We start from the raw sequence: 18,888 nt of genomic DNA on the forward strand, positions 1-18,888 counted from the left end.
GTGAAATCCCAGACTTGCCATTTTCTTTGAAGCTAAAATTATGACGATTTCTGCTTACTTGAACTCACTAGAAAGATAATTTAATTGGTATTCACATAGTTGTGATCAGAATACATATTTGATTCATGAGTATTTGATCTTTTTGTAAAACTAACCTACCATGAAGATGAATTTTGAGTTTTGTAGAAGAAGTAGTGGTCTTGATTATCTTGTGTTAATCAAGACATTATAAAATATTTTGGTTGATCTTTTTGATGGATAATGAACCAGTTAGGATTAAATTGAGTGCAAAAATGTTGTGTTTGATTTTCTGATTTTGATCATAACAGAAACGGTTGATTTTGGGTTTATGTGAGATAAGTTTTCCTCAAATGAATGAGACATTTTTTTAGATTATGCATTATTATCTTGGTGACAAATTGGGAACCAATTGGGTTATATATTTGAATTCTTTTTTAGTTGTGCGATACTTTCAACTTATGCTCAAGTGGGAGAATCATATGTTTGAATGTGAGCATAAGTCTAAGGGTATTTAAGTCGGCTATTAGTTTTAAATTATTAGGTAAATTACACAGAACTACCTCAACTATTGGGTCATTAACACTTTCAAACCTTGTCTTTAAAAAGTTTCAATGCCATACCTCATCTACGAATTTGTTACAATTTCATACCTCCCATTAATTGTCTGTTAATTCATCAGTTAAATGCTGACGTGGCTTGAGACAGGGCCCATTTTTTATTAAAAAAATTAATAAACTATTATTAAAATAATAATTAACCCTAAAAAATTAAAAAAATTAAAAAAAAAACCCACACCCTTCCTTGCAACCCAGACCCCTTCCCCTTCCCCTTCCCTACAACCGCCGACCCCTTCCCCACTCACACCAACATCTCCACCCGCCAGCACCTCATCCACCCCCGACCCCTGCCCCACCAAACCAACAGCTTCAACCTTCCTTGCATCCTCTCTTCCTTCTCCATCCAACAGCTCCAACTCCCTCCATACCCTTCGCATCTACCCCGTTGATCCCCACCCCCCCCCCCCCCCCGGGCCCCCCAAAACCTTCCTTCCAAGCCCAGAACCCTTTCCCTGCAACCCACCCCTTTCTTCCCTCTCCCGTCTTCCCCAAACCCATCACGCACCCATCCTCCACCTCCTCCTCCGCACCCACCCTCTTCCCTCCTCTATACACCTCACTCCTTAAATCCACACTCATTCCCCCCCCCCCCCCAAATTCAAAACCCCAGTTCGTCTGCCCCCCACCCGAGCCCAACTTGCAACCCAAAAAAAAAAAAAAAAAAACCCAGATCCTTTCTTCCCTGACCCCCCTTCCCTGCACCCACCCTCTCAAGGAAGATGAAGATAGTTTTTTTTTTTTTTTCCTGGGTTGCAGATTGGGCTCGAGTGGGGGGAGAGGTTAGTGAAGCAGGAGGAGGAGGAGGAGAAGGAGGATGAGGATGGGGAGGGGGAAGGGGAGGAGCGTCATGGGAAGGAGGAGGAGATGGAGGAAGAGTGGGCGCAAGGGTTCTAGGTTTGGAAGGGGGGACGGATAGGGAAGATGGGAAGGGGGGATGGGATCTAGGTTTGGGTTTCTTTCTTTTTTCTTTTTCTTTTTTATAATATTTAATTAATTTTTCAATAGAAAATGGGTCTCATCACTTGCCACGTCAGCATTTTGACGGAGGAATTGACAGATAACCGACAGAATGTATGAAATTTTAACGAATTCGTAGATGAGGTATGACATTGAAACTTTTTAAAGACGAGGTATGAAACTGTTAATGACCCAATAGTTGAGGTAGTTCTGTGTAATTTACCTTAAATTATAATTCTTGTCATGCTTTAAAATCGTTTCTTATTTGACAAGGCATTTGGTGTAATTGTACTATAATTATGCATGGTGTTGCTTACAGATTTTTTTTTGAGATTTTTGTTTAAGCAACTGGTTGAATGATGATCATGTTATTCATTATGTTTGAGTAATGAGATAATTGAAACGAAGTATTAATTGTAAATACTGAGTTTGGCATGGATGAGTGGGGCAAAGAATTTTGGTTTTGTTTCGCAAGTTGGTTCATGTCTTGTGAAGTTATAATTTATTTTGATGCTTATGAATCACAGCAAGTGGTTGAATTATTACTTTATTACTCATTGTGTCGAAGTAATTTGAAAGACAGCAAGTGGTTGAATTATTACTTTATTGCTCATTGTGATGGAGTAATTTGAAAGTTAACAAAATTTGTTGTTAGCTGAAGCTTAACATTATTGTTGTTAAGTTCGGTGAGATAAGTGGAAGCAAATTATTTTGAGTTGGCTTTGTCAATTTGATCACAATGTTGATTATGCAAATTGGATATCAGTAATCTTTCAATCCTCTACATTATGTTTGTACTAGTGTTTCTTTGATTCTATAATTTGAAATGCATCCGCAGATGTTTGAGTTCAAGTTGGTTTGGAAAAGTCTTATTAAAAGAGGTTTAGATGTCCTAATTTATATACGATTGCTATTGGAAATTGATCCTTAATTACTCACTTATAGTAAAATTGGGAAATAATGTTTGCTTCCTACTAATATTCTAATAGGATAAGCGTAGGGAGGAGAAGCCTACTATAGTAGGCTATGCCTCCCATCTTTTCTTTGATTTTTAAAGGTCAAATTATTCTGACATCTTCCCAACTAATTTTCCATTTCGGGATTTGTACGTTCTACTTGGTAACACAATATACAGTTCAGCATGATACCTTACCATTTCCTGGAGAAGATGGGTAATTATGAAGTTACAGTTCATGGTGTCAAGGTCAAGGTAAGTGTTGTCACGGATGTTCGTTTGATCGCTGGAAAAATATCAGAGCTGATGAGTTTTATGGAAACACGTCGCGTTATGGGACTTGATTTTAAGGTTGATCAATATAACCGAGACGTCTACCAGTTGCTTCTTTGTGCTGGAAATCACTGCTTGATTATCCCAGCGATTTTTAATGATGGTAAACCCTTGCATTATTGTAAAGAACTCATGCTACTTCTCTCTGATGACACCATCTGTTTTGTAGGTGTAGCAATGAGATCAAAGGTGAAGCTTTATAGTAGGAACTTTTTTATATGCAAGGCAGGGGTAGAGTTGGGTCATTTGGTAGCTAGGGTTTTGAAGAAGCCCAATCTTGAAATGTGCAGTCAGGTGGTAGTATTGGGAGGTGAAGTTGGCTTGGATATTAAGCCACCGACACCACTAGGGGCAGAGGGGAGTGGTGCTGGGGCTTCTAGTTCTCGGGAACCTAGTTGGAGTGGCAAAGTAGTTTTTTCCGAGGAGGAGGTCAAGTATGCAATTCATGATGTTTATGCTTCCTTTCTTATTGGGAACAAGCTCTTGGGAATGCTTTAAACATTCTACTTCTACTTCTTCACCACAATGCATATGTTAAAGTATAGGGATTTTGTTTTACTGTGTTTATGCTTTGATGAACGATTTCTCATGAGTTAAATTTAGTTCAATCATGTTCTTTTTTTTTTTTTTTTCAAAAGGAGAAAGATTAGGCGAGATTAGCTTTTCAGCAATGATCGCGTAAAAGGCACCAATCCTCCCCCGAAAGATCTTCGTTTTTGTTTCTTGTTTGGTTAGTGATTATAGCACGGCACTTTTTTTTTAGCCTCATGCACTTCTTGTGAGAGGATCGTGTGAAACTTTGGAATGTAAATTTGAATTTCTTTATTTTTTTTTTGCCAAAATCTGGAATGGATTTTCATTAATTGCTTTACTAACAATTGTCCCCTTTCTGATGATAAATATTTGAACATAATTTTGAGGCTAATATTGTTTTGATATTATCAAGGATATAGTTTAATTAGAATTCAGTCACAATTGTTAGACATAGCAGTTCATCTGTAGTACACTTGACTTCAAACTTCTTGTTGGAAATTTTGAGTAGAAATTTATTTGTCCCACATTGGCCATTCCCAAAAGGTTTCCTCACTTTGTAAGACTTTGTCATTTATAGAAAGTGATTGAGTGATAGACCTTGGAGACTAAAATTGGGCTCACCCTTGGGGTTGGACTTTAGGGTGTACTAATTAATTGATAATTAATTAATAATTAATATATAATTAATAATTAATTATCAAAAGATGGGCCTTGGGTGATTAATATATATATATATATATATATATATATAATTAATATATGCTTTAGTAAGAGTGTTAAGGTATTTGAAAAATACACTTAACTACGGATTACACTACACCAAGTATACACCTGTTGTAGAAGGCTTCAATGATGCCAATTGAATTTTTGACACTACATAATCCAAGTCGACAAGTGGATATGTTTTCACCTTGGGAGGTACAACAATATCTTGGAAATCCTCTAAACAGAAATGTATAGCTCGTTCCACCATGAAATCCGAGTTTATAACTTTAGACTTGGCTGGCGACGAAGCCAAGTGGCTCAAATATTTTTTGAAGGATATTCCAGTGTGGCCAAAGCCTGTAACTGCTATATGTATACATTGTGACAGTATGGCCGCACAATCAACGGCCAAAAGTCATGTATATAATGGAAAGTCGCGACACGTCAAGCGTCGGCATAATACTCTCAAGAAATTGCTCTCCAATTGAATAATATCCATTGATTATGTAAAGTCAAAGGAAAATATAGCTGATCCTTTGACAAAAGGCCTACCAAGAGAGCAAATATTATTTACATCGAGAGGAATGGGTCTCAAGCCAATTCAATGAATCGAACTTGACGAAAACCTAACCTAGCTGATTGAAGATCCTATGGTCTAGGTTCAATAGGCAAACTAGTTGAGTTTGATTCAAATGTTGAACACACAACTTACCCATTCCTATGATAAAATGTATGTTGTCTGTTGAGTTTGAAGGGTTATGTTTTATACATTTAATGACATTAATATCTTGTTATCAAGAGGAATATGGCAGACTATTCTTAATGAATGACACCTATATAGGAGTAAATGGGGCCGCATTTATGAGAATTGAAATGGCTAAATTCTCTAAAGCTCCTATGAAATCCGAGATCTGTTCAGGGCCAAAATGAACACAACCGTATGAATTGACGTGTGGGAGACGTGAGTTGTGTGTAGCATATTGTCTCGGTTTACTACTGCGGTGAACAATTCAAGATCTTCCACATCTACTGCGTCACCAAGTAAACCCGATATGTTTTCACTAGGGTAAGTTCAAGTCCAAAAGACACTTCACCCAATTCATATCATGTCTATTATCTCTCAGTTTTAGGCAGCCTAATCATACATTTGCATTCAAATGTGGGGTTATTGTTGGAGTTTGAATGAAATTTCAACTCAAATGCGGGGTATTGTTGGAAATTTTGAGTTGAAATTTCTTTGTCCCACATTGGCCATTCCCAAAAGGTTTCCTCACTTTATAAGGCTTTATCTCTTATAGAAAGTGATTGGAGTGATAGGCCTTAGAGACTAAAATTGGGCTCACCCTTGAGGCTGGGCTTTGGGGTGTACTAATTAATTAATAATTAATATATATATATATATATATATATATATAAAATTAATTATCAAAAGATGGGCCTTGAGCCTTAGAGCTATGAGAATTAAATTCTTTAATTAATTATTTTTAATTAATTTTGAATTTAAATTATTTTTTAATAGACTCATCTTTTCAGATGAAGTCTGAAGCCAATGAAAAAACGCAGAGAGCACAACACCCCTATGAGAAGATGTCTCCCAAAAGATGCATCCCTTCCTCATACATGTTGCAAACAGGCAAATCATATTATATATACATCCATCTGCATGGCATTTAAAACATAGAAAATCAACATTCTTCTTCTACAATCATAAACATCATTTCTGAGAGAACCGCACAAAAATTCGCCAGAAGTTAATTTTTCCGGTGCTGAAATTCCCGACTTAGATTGTTGAATCCTGGTAAAGCAGACGTCCGTAGAACTACGAGCATTGAGTAGGGACGAAATCTCTGTTTCAAAGACATTGCGGTACGTAAGCCTCGATCTTCAAATTTTCTATTTAATATTATTTCATTGTTCATACTCTGTTCAATATTAATTATTTATTAGCATATACAAGTTTATCACAAATTGTTGACAAATATCCAACACTTGTATACATAACTTTTTGTTCATCAAGTTCCACCTGCACAAGGACTCAATATCCATCCAATAGGGCAAAGGTCCAAAGGCACGCACCACATTCAACAAGTGGATCCTCCGTTTTTCTTGAGAATGACTTATATAGCATAAGTACACAGACACTGTAGCATTTTGTGCCAATAAAATAAAGATATGTAAGTTTCTGTTCTCATGCCCTTATTTCTTTGGCATGAGACACCACGTAACAATATACTCGTGTCATATAAGTTGTTCTTATTTTTCTTATACAAGCGGTTGTGAAGTTCAATTCGAAATCTCGAGTAAGAAGATATATGATCTTAATCCACAGAGTTACAATAAGACATCAAATTGAAGTTTTTGTTTTGAATAGGAAATTATACCTACAAAAAGGACAAGAGTACCACTGTCTTCTTATCAGTTAAAACATGTACATGCTCAAGTCCTGCTGCTTACCTATATATTCACTTCAAGAAAAAATCATTTACTCTAAATTTTTCCTCTTATATTTCTTGATATTTGGAGCGCAATGTAACCTTTCTGAAGACCCAACAATAACGCTACCCTTATCAATTGATAATATTTTCAGCATGTTTCCTTATCAGTTCCTGCAAAAATCAGGTAACTATGAAGTTGAAGTTCCTGATGTTAAAGTGAAAGTATGTGGTTTATGGTGCCTGTTTGATTGCTGAAAAACTATAAGAACTACGAGGTCTTCTGAAATCCGAAAGTTCTGTTATGGGACTCTACATAATTAAGACCGGATCTCCGGTATGCTCGAATAGTGCTGATTTGTGCAGGAAGTCGTTGCTTGATCATACCAGTGCAGCTTTATGAAGCACAAATGCGTATTGGTCAGCTTGATTGGGTTGGTGTTGGTAAACGTCGATCACAAGAACTTGAACAGCTTCTTGGAAGAAGTAATCTGAAAATCAACAAGTTACTAGGATCACAGATATAACAAATATAATTACAATGAACCAATCAAACAATTAAAGGGAAATAAACTTATCTTCCAAAGCGGAGGAAGAAGAAGCCATGACTGTTGGGGTTTCAAGGAGGAACTTCTACACTCTAGCAGCCAAGAGTCCTTATGCACAGAAATAGGGTTTTGCACTAGAATAGGATAATGCTGTGAGTGCAGGGACCTCTTAATATATAGACGCTCATCCCTTTAATCCGGCCTATTAACTGATTAAAGGGACATTCCAAGTCAATTAGGATTTCATTATAGTCCTAAATGGTAACGAATTCTTTGTCAACTAATTAAGGTTTTTATAATTAATTGCACTAAATAAAGACTCATAAACCTAACCAAATAAGGCTTCATAATTTTCTCAACTATTAAGTCGGATTGACCAAGTTACCTATATGTCCAAAAACAGTGAGCACATGTTCTTTGACACTCACAACTTACACTTCTCGCTAATGACACTATGCTTTGTAGATACAGGAGAACTTTAAGGATACGTTTTTTTCTTTCATTAAGCTTTAATATAAGACTTAACAACGTCAATACTCTTTTAAGTGGTAGAACATGTGTTGACATTGTAACAAAGAGACACGGAATGAGACAGCCATTTGGGAACAGCAGACCCGCGGCCCAATTATAAAGCCCTTGCCCTTGCACGCCAACAACTGGTTCAGCGAAAGGAACTTAATGTTGGAGTCTGGGCCTGTGCACATCAAAGTTGACTTTCCAGTGCCCCATATATTCACATCAAAGGACTTGTGGCCTGGATTCATATTATCAATGTGTTCAACTAAATCCATCAATTCGTCTAGGTACCACGCTGTTATCCAATTAAATTCACTAAACTCGGCCTATATATGAATATCTTCGTGCATTTGCTTAATATGAATATCTTCAGGAATATTATACATATCTTAACATGATACCTTACCAGTTCCTGTCAAAGATGGGTAATTATTAAGTTACAGTTCATGGTTACAAAGTTGAGGTAAGTGTAGTCACTGATGTTCGTTTGATCGCCGGAAAGATATCAGAGCTGATGACTTTTCTGGAAACACGTCGCGTCATGGGTCTTGATTTTAAGTTTGATCTATATAACGAGACGTCGAACAGTTGCTTCTTTGTGCTGGAAATCGCTGCTTGGTTATCCCAGCGATTAACAGTGACGGTTGCTCCTTACGTTATTGTAAAGAACTCTGGCAACTTCTCTCTGATAGCACTATCTGTTTTGTAGGTGTATCAGAGTACAAACTTCAGCGTTTTAATAGGCATTCTCTTGTTTGTAAGGTAGGGGTAGGGGTAGGATACGGTCATTTGGCAGGTAGGGTTTTGAAGAAACCTAAACTCGCCTGGTGCTGTAAGGTCGAAGAGTTGGGACTTGAAGTTGGTCTGGATATTAAGCCACCCGCAGCACAATATGTTGAGCCGTTTCAGGAACCTCATTGGAGTGGCAAAGTAGTTTTCTCAGAGGAGGCGATCAGGCATGCAGTTCATGATGTTTATGCTACTTGTCTTATTGGTGACAAGCTCTTGGGAATGCTTTAATATGTGCTTACGGCCGGATGGATTTTATGTTTGATCCTTTTAATTTTCTTAATTTGATGAATAATCTTGGTTACATTTGTGGATCGAGATTTTTGCACTTGACTTTTTAGTTTCAAATTCTCTACTTTTTAAACCTGTTTGTCTTTTGAAAGGTTAGTTCTTAAAAGTGGTAAGAGGAGTGTCAAATTCTCTTGCTCAAAACTATCCACATTCCTTCTTAAAACTTGTTTATTTTAATTCACTTTTGTTCTTTTCATTTTCAATGATCATCTCTATGAAAAGTAACATCAATAACTTTTTAATACAATCAATAACTTTTTAATACAATCGATAATGTAACATCAATAACTTTTTAATACAAACAATAATGATAGGTATACAAGTCATCTTGTTTTAAGAATAACTTTGCTAAGTACATGCTAAAGGGAATATCTCAAAAGTAAGAATCTTTTACAGATTCCAGTTTAACGTTCATTCTAATATCAATATTATAAAATATTATATAAAAAATATAAAAAGAGCTGGGAATTCATAAAGAATCTCACTTTGAGATATTTTCCTCAGCTTTTATCTAGCTACAAAATCCTTCAATTAACATCAATAACCTACTATAGATAACGGTAAAAAATCATTTCTCATTGACTTTTGTACCAAAAAGAACAACAAAAATGAAAGAATCTGGCCAAAAATAGAAACAGATACGGCGTGTCGTCTATAAGGGCACAGCGGTGGTCCTAGGACATCATTCCATATTAACCCCGAGTCTTGTTCTATATTTTCGAAATAGCCCCAATTAAGCTCTCAGCTGGCTGCCTGCCCGTCTCTCCTTCCTCCAGCCTTCGCTCTGCAGCCGCAAGGTACGTGCTTTCATACCATTACGATTCCGATCCTGCCTTTTCAAATCTGGGTTATGTTTGGTTCCCGAGAAAATGCTGAATAAAGGAAGAAATTAACAAGCTTTGGGAAAATTACAATCCGCATTGTCTTTCTCTTTACTTGGATTGAAATGGGGAATTGGGCAACCCAATCGAGAAGTGTAATATTAGATGCGAGTTGGATTTTATGTTCCCTATCCTTACAATCAGAAAATGTGAGTTAAAATTGCATAAATTGCTTTTGTTTTCTTGCTTTTTCTCGGGTGCCAAACAAACCATGAAGGTTATAGGGTTATTGGAATATGATTGTTGTTTGTAAAACTGCATTTTTAATCGGATAAACATTTCGTAGTTATTCGACAGTTTTGTTGTGTTAATTTTTTGTATTTTTGGTATTTTGTGTTGAATGCCAGGATATGAGAACAAATGGGCACTTTTTTGAGGTTAGGTTGATGACACTGTTGTAAACCCTTTTCGCTGTTTGGGATAAGCTTTAGTTAGGGAAATTCAGAAGCAAATTTTATAGCTTTTATGTATGATTAGTTCGTAATGTAGGAAAAGACGGTTTCTTGCTTGAGATTAAGGGTTGATGGCTATAAAGAGGTGTCATTGATCTTAGGAATGCCTTAGCGGACGTAGCTGAAAATATTGTATAGGTTGTTCTGTGTTTGAATCAAAGATTTATGGCTTTGAGGTGTTAGAGGCTAAGAGGGCAAGTCCAAAGTTAGGTATGTAATGGATGAACTAGGTTCTCGAGAAAGTGATCTGGATTTTGACTTGGAAAGTGGTGACACGGAAAGCTCCGATGAAGAAGAAGTACATGAAGAGTCAAGTTCAGATGGTAAACGTCCCAGGAAAACAATGGCTAGGGCAAGAAGTGGATACTTGTATGTTGATGGATCAATAGCGGCTAGTGATGAGCTAAGCACAAGCAAGAATGTTTCGAGTATTGGTGAGAATATGGATATGTTAGCTAGTAGCATGGGGAAAATGGCAGAAGGAGGAATGGAGAATAGAATGGGAGATAAACAGAAAAAGAAGATCCCTAAGAAGCATCCCAAGCCACCTCGGCCTCCTACAGGGCCATCATTACATGCAGCTGATATAGAATTGGTCAACGAAATTTCAAAGCGTGCGAGGTTGCGGCGTGCAAGGAGAGAAAGAATGAATGCATTGAAGAGAATGAAAGCTGATAAAACCTCGTCGTCAAAGATCAACTTTTTGGCAATGGTCGTAACCGCTATCTTCTTCCTTGTGATAATCTTTCAAGGTAATTCTTTCTCTGCTTGTGGTTACTACTTGTTTTGATTTTTTATGTTACTCTTCTTGGGCTGACATATTTCCATGACAATAAGGTCTAAATTTTGTACTTAAGCTGAGTCAATTCTGTTTAGATTTTGGCCATGGAATTTTTTTTCTATATCGTTTTTCATATATTTACCACTATCGATATACTTCTGTAACTTTTTCATCCACAGAAGGCCATAATTAGAATTTACTACAGTTTGGTCTTAACACTCTGTCAATATACTTCTGTAACTTTTCTCAGCGATAACACTCACTTTTTCTTCACTAACATTTTCTCCTTATTTGGATGGTTTCAGAGCTACTAATCCCATTTTACTCATTTCATAATCTCTCTTCAGGTTCAATATTTTTTTGTTCAATTACGGAAGTTCTTGAAATGTCTAGTACTTTAACTGCAAAGTAATTTTCATCGTTAGGATTCAATATACCACTTGAGAGTATTTTGTTCGTGAATTTCAGTGTGTCAAACGACATAATACAAAATATTATACCAGAAGTAGCAATGGCATCACCAATAGGGAGATAAGATGATAACCAACTACTCGTTGTTGAATCCGGTTTCTTTTTGTTTGTAATACATGCCTACAATTTAATAAGCATGACACAGTTTCACGTATGTTTATCGTTGACTTCAGGATTCTTGGGTTCTCGTGCATGAACTACGTTTTCATAAATCCCACAGTACAGACAACCCCATCTGCGAGTGCAACTCATAGGCTGGCTCTCTCTTTACAAGGTAAAAGTTCTTTTTCCTTCCCAACTTCTGATGTAGAATCTGAATACCGTCTTCAGCTTATTTTCATACCGTTCGATTTATCTGGGAAGATGCTTCGTTTTGCTTGCAGGCGGCGTAGTGCAAAGACAAGAAGAGGCATATGAAATCATCACAGCTACATTTATTTTCCTTAGTCATGGTCTCTGAGGTGTAACTGGCACTGGTTGTCTACATTCAATTTTCTTTTTCACCTACTCCAGTACATTGGGGTTGAGCAGATTCGGCTTTTATAAATTTTGTAAAACCTTGTGCACCGAAGTTTGCATTCCACTCTACTAATTTTATTGTTGAAAGATAATCCGAAGTTTTGCTGCCCCTGCATCTTGCTCAATTGCACGTCTGCATCCTGCTCGATCGCAGGTTTCATCCCTTATACATACCTTCTCCGTCGATACAACCTCCCTTCCTGATACCTTCTGCAACCGAGGTGCCCGTCTCTAACATAATTTATTCAAAAATAAAAATATAAGAGATTGACAAACAAAAACATTCTTGAACATGCCTTTAGTTTCATTTTATTGTTTCGTATAGCGGAAAGCGGGCAGAGATTTGGAACTCCAAACCCGATCCAAACTCCCATGGAAGAATTCCTTGGGGCCACCGATTTTACAGAAACAAAAAGCACCGTGCCGCCTCATACGGTACTGAAACTGTATGGTGAGAGAACAATCCGCTATGAATGTGTGATGGGATACCTTTCATATCAAAACTAGATATCTTCTACTTATGGTTATTTTAAGCATAATGGGTCACACGTAAGGTTTGATGCCATACAATGGACAACAAGATTTTACATTTCTTTGTTATTTTATAATTAACTGGTCGTTTAGTATTACAGTCTTAAGTTTAATTCTCGTTAAAGATAAATTTAAATTACATTATTGCTAACTTATTGTAAAGTTTTAGCTCACTTCCTGTTCTCTTAAGATATATAATATCGTCTGTTCGAGAAAAAAAAAAAAAAAAAAAAAAAAAGCTTGGACTGGTGATTCCGTACACGCGTCGTATACGAATATATACGAACTTACATAAGATCCCGGCCAAGCCTCAAACCCTCCTATTATATTCCCGCCTACTCACGCGCACTCTGATATCCGATTCCCTTGTAGCTTCGCTGTGGCCCTGTCCGAGTAATTTCATCGAACAATCGGCGGGCGCAATAACGCAGAAACCCAGAAGCGAAGCAAAACCCCACGAATCCGAAACGTAATGTCTCTGCGGCCGGGCACGAGGACCGATGTGCGGAAGAAATCGTACAAGACGGGGGTCGACGCGGAGGAAGCGCGGCGGAGGAGGGAGGACAACTTGGTGGAGATCAGGAAGAATAAGCGGGAGGATAGTTTGCTCAAGAAAAGGAGGGAAGGATTGAGTCAGTCCCAGCAGCAGCTGCTTGATGGGTCCCAGTCCACCGTCGTTTTGGAGAAGAGGGTACTGCTTCGTATTTTTGCTGTTTTTTGTTTGAAAGTTCTTAGCTTTAATTTTTGTTTTGTTCTTTTCGATTAGTGATTAGGGGATTTGAATTATGCTTTATTTGGAATTGTTGTGAGATTAGTTAGTTTATCTGCGTATGCTTGGTTGCTAAGAAAGTGAAAGGAATTGAAATGGGAATTACCGTTTAATAAGAAGTTGATTGTAAGGGTTAATCGATCTTTTTATGCGTATTTTGGATTTCGTTGGATTTTTTTTTCTGTTCTGCATGAGTACAGAGAAACTGTGGGAAAGTGAAGGGAAGTGCTGAATTATTGAGCATTGTCCTCTCAATGCTTTTAAAGAATAGCACAACTAGTTTGGAAAGTGCTGAATGATACATGGTATCTGAAAGTCTTTTCAATTTGAGAAAGGCATGGCTCAAAACTCTACATAGTGTGTGGAATTCATTTCAATGAATGCGTTTGTTGAGAAGATAACTGGAAGCAGGAAGTTATCAGTTCATGCTCTCTATGTTGAAATAAACTTTTTACACTTAGGGTTAAGGCATCGGATAATGTTCCTCTTTCTTTAGAGTAAGTTATATAGTTTGTTTCATTTTTGTTTTATGTCTGGGAAAAGGAGAATCTTGAATGAGATAAAGTTCACTCTTTATGTTTCCTCTTCTTGCTATTTGATCTTATATTAAAAGGTTTGGTCTTTAATTGATGTTGGTATTGTTTAACAGTTGGAAAGTATCCCGTCAATGGTGCAAGGAGTATGGTCTAACGATCCTGCACTGCAATTGGACGCTACTACTCAATTTAGGAAGTTATTATCAATCGGTATGATCGTAGATCAAATGCTTCAAGTTCATTTTCTTTCCAATATATGTAAAAGGTCTGTTTGAGGTTTGTTTTTCATTTTTGTGTAGAGCGCAGCCCTCCTATTGATGAGGTTATAAAAACTGGTGCTGTCCCTCGGTTTGTTGAGTTTCTTGGAAGACATGATTTGCCCCAACTGCAAGTACGGAAACTTTATTTCTTGTTTAAGTGAAATTATCCTTAAAAGGTGTAATCAAACACTGAGGTTGACTTACATCTTTATATGCAGTTTGAAGCCGCATGGGCTTTGACCAATGTTGCATCTGGAACATCAGAGCATACACGAGTCGTTATTGAGCATGGTGCGGTCCCCATGTTTGTGCAGCTTCTTAGCTCTGGCAGTGATGATGTCAGAGAGCAGGTTCCTTCTCCTTACCTTTCACAAGTTTCATTGACCTGAGATTGAGAGCACTGCTAATTAGGCTTTTGCACTTTCTGAAATTTTTTGAGTCATGAATATCATTAATTTTCCAATTTCACTATATAAGTCAATAGCAAGGTTCAGAAATTTCATTGACTTGAGTGCGCTGTGGAAAATGTCTCTGGACTTTCTAAATAATTATGAGGCTTGCATATCTTGAAATATTTCCAATATCTATAAGTTTTATGAATTATCCTGCTCATTATTTTGGTATATGTTTTGTTAGGTTCTAAGTTTTAATGATTCTATACTCATAGCTTCCCTTCCTTTTACTGTCAGATATTTCTACTTATTCGACTTTACTAGGTGACGATCCTTGATTTCTTGTTTCCTGAACAGGCAGTATGGGCTCTAGGCAATGTTGCTGGTGACTCACCAAACTGCAGGGATCTTGTTCTTGGACAAGGTGCACTGATGCCATTGCTAGCTCAATTAAATGAAAATTCAAAGCTATCCATGATGAGGAATGCTACTTGGACTCTATCTAACTTTTGTCGCGGAAAACCACCAACCCCATTTGATCAGGTTTGGACTCATTGAAGACTTCTTTTTTGTTAAAACTTTATAGATGCAGCAGTTGTCTGTGTTAAATGTCACCTGTTATCCCTTTGTAGAATAATTTGGGTCGATGCCTTATCATAACTGTAATAAGTACCCTTTCTGCTTGGTTATCGGCATGTTCTCTTTACAGGTGAAGCCTGCCTTGCCATTTCTAAAACATCTCATTTACTTGAATGATGAAGAAGTCTTGACAGACGCTTGCTGGGCCCTATCCTATCTCTCTGATGGTTCAAATGACAAAATTCAAGCTGTGATCGACACAGGTGTATGCCCACGGCTTGTGGAGCTGTTGCTGTAAGTCTCTAAACCCTCTACAAACTATTCACATATGGCATTGGTCTTCAATGGTTTGATATACTTCAGAATAGTTCTTTGGCATATTCACCTTGGGTGTGTTTTTGTTTACTACAATTTGCTTATGGCAGTCATCCATCACCTACGGTTCTTATACCTGCTCTTCGGACAGTGGGTAACATTGTTACTGGTGATGATGCCCAGACTCAGGTATTAACACTAATGGTTATATACCCTTTAGAGCCTAATATCATCTGAAATCTGTTCTTCTTGCTGAATGGGAGTCTTGTTTAAAATTTTTATTTTTCATATAATGCCTTAATTTTTCTTCACTTATATATAGCAACAAACTGACCCCTTTATATTTTCCAGTATGCTATTGACAACCAAGTTCTCAGTTGCCTCAATCAACTTCTCAAGCAAAATCACAAAAAGAGCATCAAGAAAGAAGCTTGTTGGACAATTTCAAATATCACAGCTGGAAATAAAGGTCAAATACAGGTATAAAGTTCTGCTTAATTACATTTTAGAGATGTGTAATTGAAATTAGGGATATGGATTTGATTACTTAGTTTAAATTGTATGCATCTAGTATTAAAAGATAAGCATGAAAAGAAATTTTTGACACTCTTTCTTCATGAACCGAAAAACAGTGCTTTTTAGCTTTCTTCAGGATTTGGGCCCGAACTAAGAGAATATGAAAAATATATATTTCTTGAGCATTCGAAGTTTATCATGTTCCAGACACTGCATTTAACATATGGATTGCATTCATATAAATGCTAATACTTAGACAATATAGTTTGGGAAGTCATTCAAATCTTTTCTTTTAAAAAGTACCAATCCAAAGTTTGAAACGCAACATAAGTAATGCTTATCTCGTGCATTTTATCAATGCATAGCACCTACAAAATCCACTATACTAGAGTGTTCATGTTTTGGGTGGATGTCTGGTCTGGTGGTGCATAATCTTCTTTACAAGTAAGATGGTTGTGTGGCATTACTCTTTTATTTAGTGGTAGATAGGCTGGGGAGTTGTTAGGTAAGGTCCCCGCACTCTATTGAGTATACATAACATAGCTAGTTGTCACAAGGAAAGAGAGATATTTTTAATTAGTTATTTAGTAACACTTCTATTTTGCTTTGACGTATTTTGTTTCCTGCAAGTTATATCATTACATTGCAAAGAAAATGCTTATACTTCTTGATAAGTTTTGTGTGGCCTCTGCAAATGTATATGTGTGTTTAATACCTTTTGATGCAAGGAAATTTACTTGATCCTGTAGCTTGGCTTATCTCAGGATTAATTTGATCCGTATGATTTTTCTTGATACATCCCTTGCATTTTACTGTATATCGGTTACTATTTAACAGGCTGTGATAGACGCTGGTATCATCTTCCCACTTGTGCAACTTCTCCAACATGCAGAGTTTGACATAAAAAAGGAGGCTGCGTGGGCCATCTCAAATGCCACTTCTGGAGGATCTCATGAACAAATTCAGTAAGCTCTACCCTTACCACTGGAATATGTCTATTAGATTCATTATGCGATTGTGCTCCTGTTATATTTTTAATTTTTTCCAACATTTTACAATCATGTTTAATGTTTCTTGCAGATTCTTGGTGACCCAAGGTTGTATTAAACCGCTATGCGATCTTCTCATTTGCCCAGATCCAAGGATTGTAACAGTGTGTCTTGAAGGCCTTGAGAACATTCTCAAGGTGGGTGAGGCTGACAAAAATATGGGAATGAATGGTGGGATCAATCTTTATGCACAAATCATCGATGAATGCGAGGGGTCGGATAAGATTGAGAATCTGCAGACACATGATAACCATGAAATTTACGAGAAGGCTGTCAAGCTCTTGGAGAGATATTGGACCGAGGAAGATGAGGAAGTCCAGGAGAATGGGAATGGAAATGGAAATCAACAAGGTTTTACTTTCGGAGCAAACCAGCCCAACCCTCCTCCGGGTGGCTTCAATTTCGGATGAACAAAATGTGGTTTAGGTTTCTAGCAGTGCAGGTTTTTCACCTCCATTTGATGAATTGCCAAACCTCATTCTGATTTTCCCTCACTGCCAAGAACCAGGGTTGTTGGTTCTGAACATAGGCTCGTCTATCGAATTTGATAGAAGTGCTACTGCTGCAAGCGGCTGCCCATTTTATTTTGCGGTTCCATACTCCCTAGTAAGGAAAATTGTCGCTCTTGTGTTTACGCGGAATTAGAACTAAAATTATGGCTTCTGCCTTATGTGTTTGTTTCTGTGTTGTTCATTACTTGTTAGAATCCTAAATTTATTGATCTTTGTTTTGTGTTTATTTTTTCCACCATTTTCAAGAGTTAAATGTAACGTGTTTGGGAAAGTCTAGAAAGCATTTGGGAATGTTTCAATACACCATCACCAATAGGAACTGATTTTTGTAAAAATCCGCTTCTCCCCATGTGCGCTCACCTTTGTTTATTTTTAGCTTTTGGATCGAATGAAACAACGGAGAATCAGAGGACAAAATTAAAAAAACACGGGTATGTAGAATGGCAAACAAGGTCGCGTTTAATTAGTCGTGTTGCGAGTAGAATCCAACCCTAATACACCATTGAATATAAAATATACGCCTCCCTTGTTACCAGCAGCAAGTGCAGTGCCATTCCCTACCTTCAGCGTACGTACGTCATAGCTGTTTTCCTTCTTTGTGTTCATCAGTGACCGTCGATGTTGAACTTTCCGAGTGAAGATTTCCGGTTTGTAACGATTACTTTCGCAATCAATAAGGGATTGAACAGAATCCAACAATGCAGTAAAAAATCTGCTAATAGCTGCTGAAGTAAAAAATCCAGCACCTTTTGATATAGGCTGATGCCATTTCACACCTGACTCCATTACAAAACAGATGCAATTCATACATGCATTTGGATCAAAGGCAAATAAAAAACAACAAAATCAAATGACTTTCAATTTAAGAATCATGGTTCATGTAATTTCAATCTATTCATTCGTTGTAACACAACAATCCTACGGCCTAATGCGTATCCTACTTTTATTTACCCTAATCTCAAATCCTACAATCTACCGCGAATCCTATTTTTATTTATCCTGCATGAGATTAAAGTCTCACATCAACATATAAAAATCAATACTCAGAAAGTTCAACCAAATTGTCTACAGTGCCTGTCCATATCTTGAACAGGTAGACTTTGTGTGCCACTTTGACCCGCTATCTCCCTTTCACTGGATATAGTACCTTTCATTTTCGGCGCTGCGATATAGTAAAAGCATAGACCTTCACAATCATTTGAGTCACAAAAAGCTGTGGTTTTTCAACCCTCTGTAACCTTTCGGACTCAAAAACTTGTATAAATTCTTTTTCGTCTTTGAACGTCACAAGTCGAATATAATAGTCTCCCTGCAAGTATGTTAATGCATGACCCTATATTTCTACATGATCTGCATATATATTGGGGGTAAACAGTTAATTAAAAAGACAATTTTTTATTTTTTATTTTTAAACTTACATAACAAGTATAGTATGTACATTGTATGTACTTACAAAGAATCACTTTTGCATATAATGTCCGCATTATTATATCTCTAGGTAAACTAAATATGCAGCTTTGTCCTCACGGCTCCTCAGAACTAAATATGCAGCTCTACACGGATATTCTGAGGAGCTATGAAGACAAAGCTGCATATTTAGTTTACCCAGAGTACTTGATGGATATAA

The 18,888-nt window shown here is 37.1% G+C and overlaps 3 protein-coding genes across 3 annotated transcripts; all 3 read left to right on the forward strand.

Annotated features, from left to right (window-relative positions):
• Window positions 1-2,763: 2,763 nt before the first annotated feature.
• Window positions 2,764-3,381, forward strand: LOC137745506 (uncharacterized). The gene has a single exon (XM_068485469.1). It carries the CDS (start codon window positions 2,764-2,766, stop codon window positions 3,379-3,381), a length of 618 nt encoding a protein of 205 aa, XP_068341570.1.
• Window positions 3,382-9,400: 6,019 nt separating this feature from the next.
• Window positions 9,401-11,922, forward strand: LOC137746277 (uncharacterized). The gene is made up of 4 exons (XM_068486351.1): window positions 9,401-9,495; window positions 9,927-10,783; window positions 11,457-11,557; window positions 11,667-11,922. The coding sequence occupies exons 2-3, from the start codon at window positions 10,249-10,251 to the stop codon at window positions 11,477-11,479; spliced, it is 558 nt and encodes a 185-aa protein (XP_068342452.1). The 5' UTR covers window positions 9,401-9,495; window positions 9,927-10,248; the 3' UTR covers window positions 11,480-11,557; window positions 11,667-11,922.
• A 680-nt stretch (window positions 11,923-12,602) lies between these two features.
• On the forward strand, window positions 12,603-17,493 carry LOC137745362 (importin subunit alpha-4-like). Its single transcript, XM_068485306.1, has 10 exons — window positions 12,603-13,024; window positions 13,752-13,848; window positions 13,938-14,029; window positions 14,117-14,248; window positions 14,648-14,833; window positions 15,000-15,163; window positions 15,295-15,373; window positions 15,536-15,664; window positions 16,538-16,665; window positions 16,781-17,493. The coding sequence occupies exons 1-10, from the start codon at window positions 12,806-12,808 to the stop codon at window positions 17,157-17,159; spliced, it is 1,605 nt and encodes a 534-aa protein (XP_068341407.1). The 5' UTR covers window positions 12,603-12,805; the 3' UTR covers window positions 17,160-17,493.
• The last annotated feature ends 1,395 nt before the right edge of the window (window positions 17,494-18,888 follow it).

This window comes from Pyrus communis, chromosome 9 (genome assembly GCF_963583255.1).
Source record: "Pyrus communis chromosome 9, drPyrComm1.1, whole genome shotgun sequence".
Taxonomy (NCBI): domain Eukaryota; kingdom Viridiplantae; phylum Streptophyta; class Magnoliopsida; order Rosales; family Rosaceae; genus Pyrus; species Pyrus communis.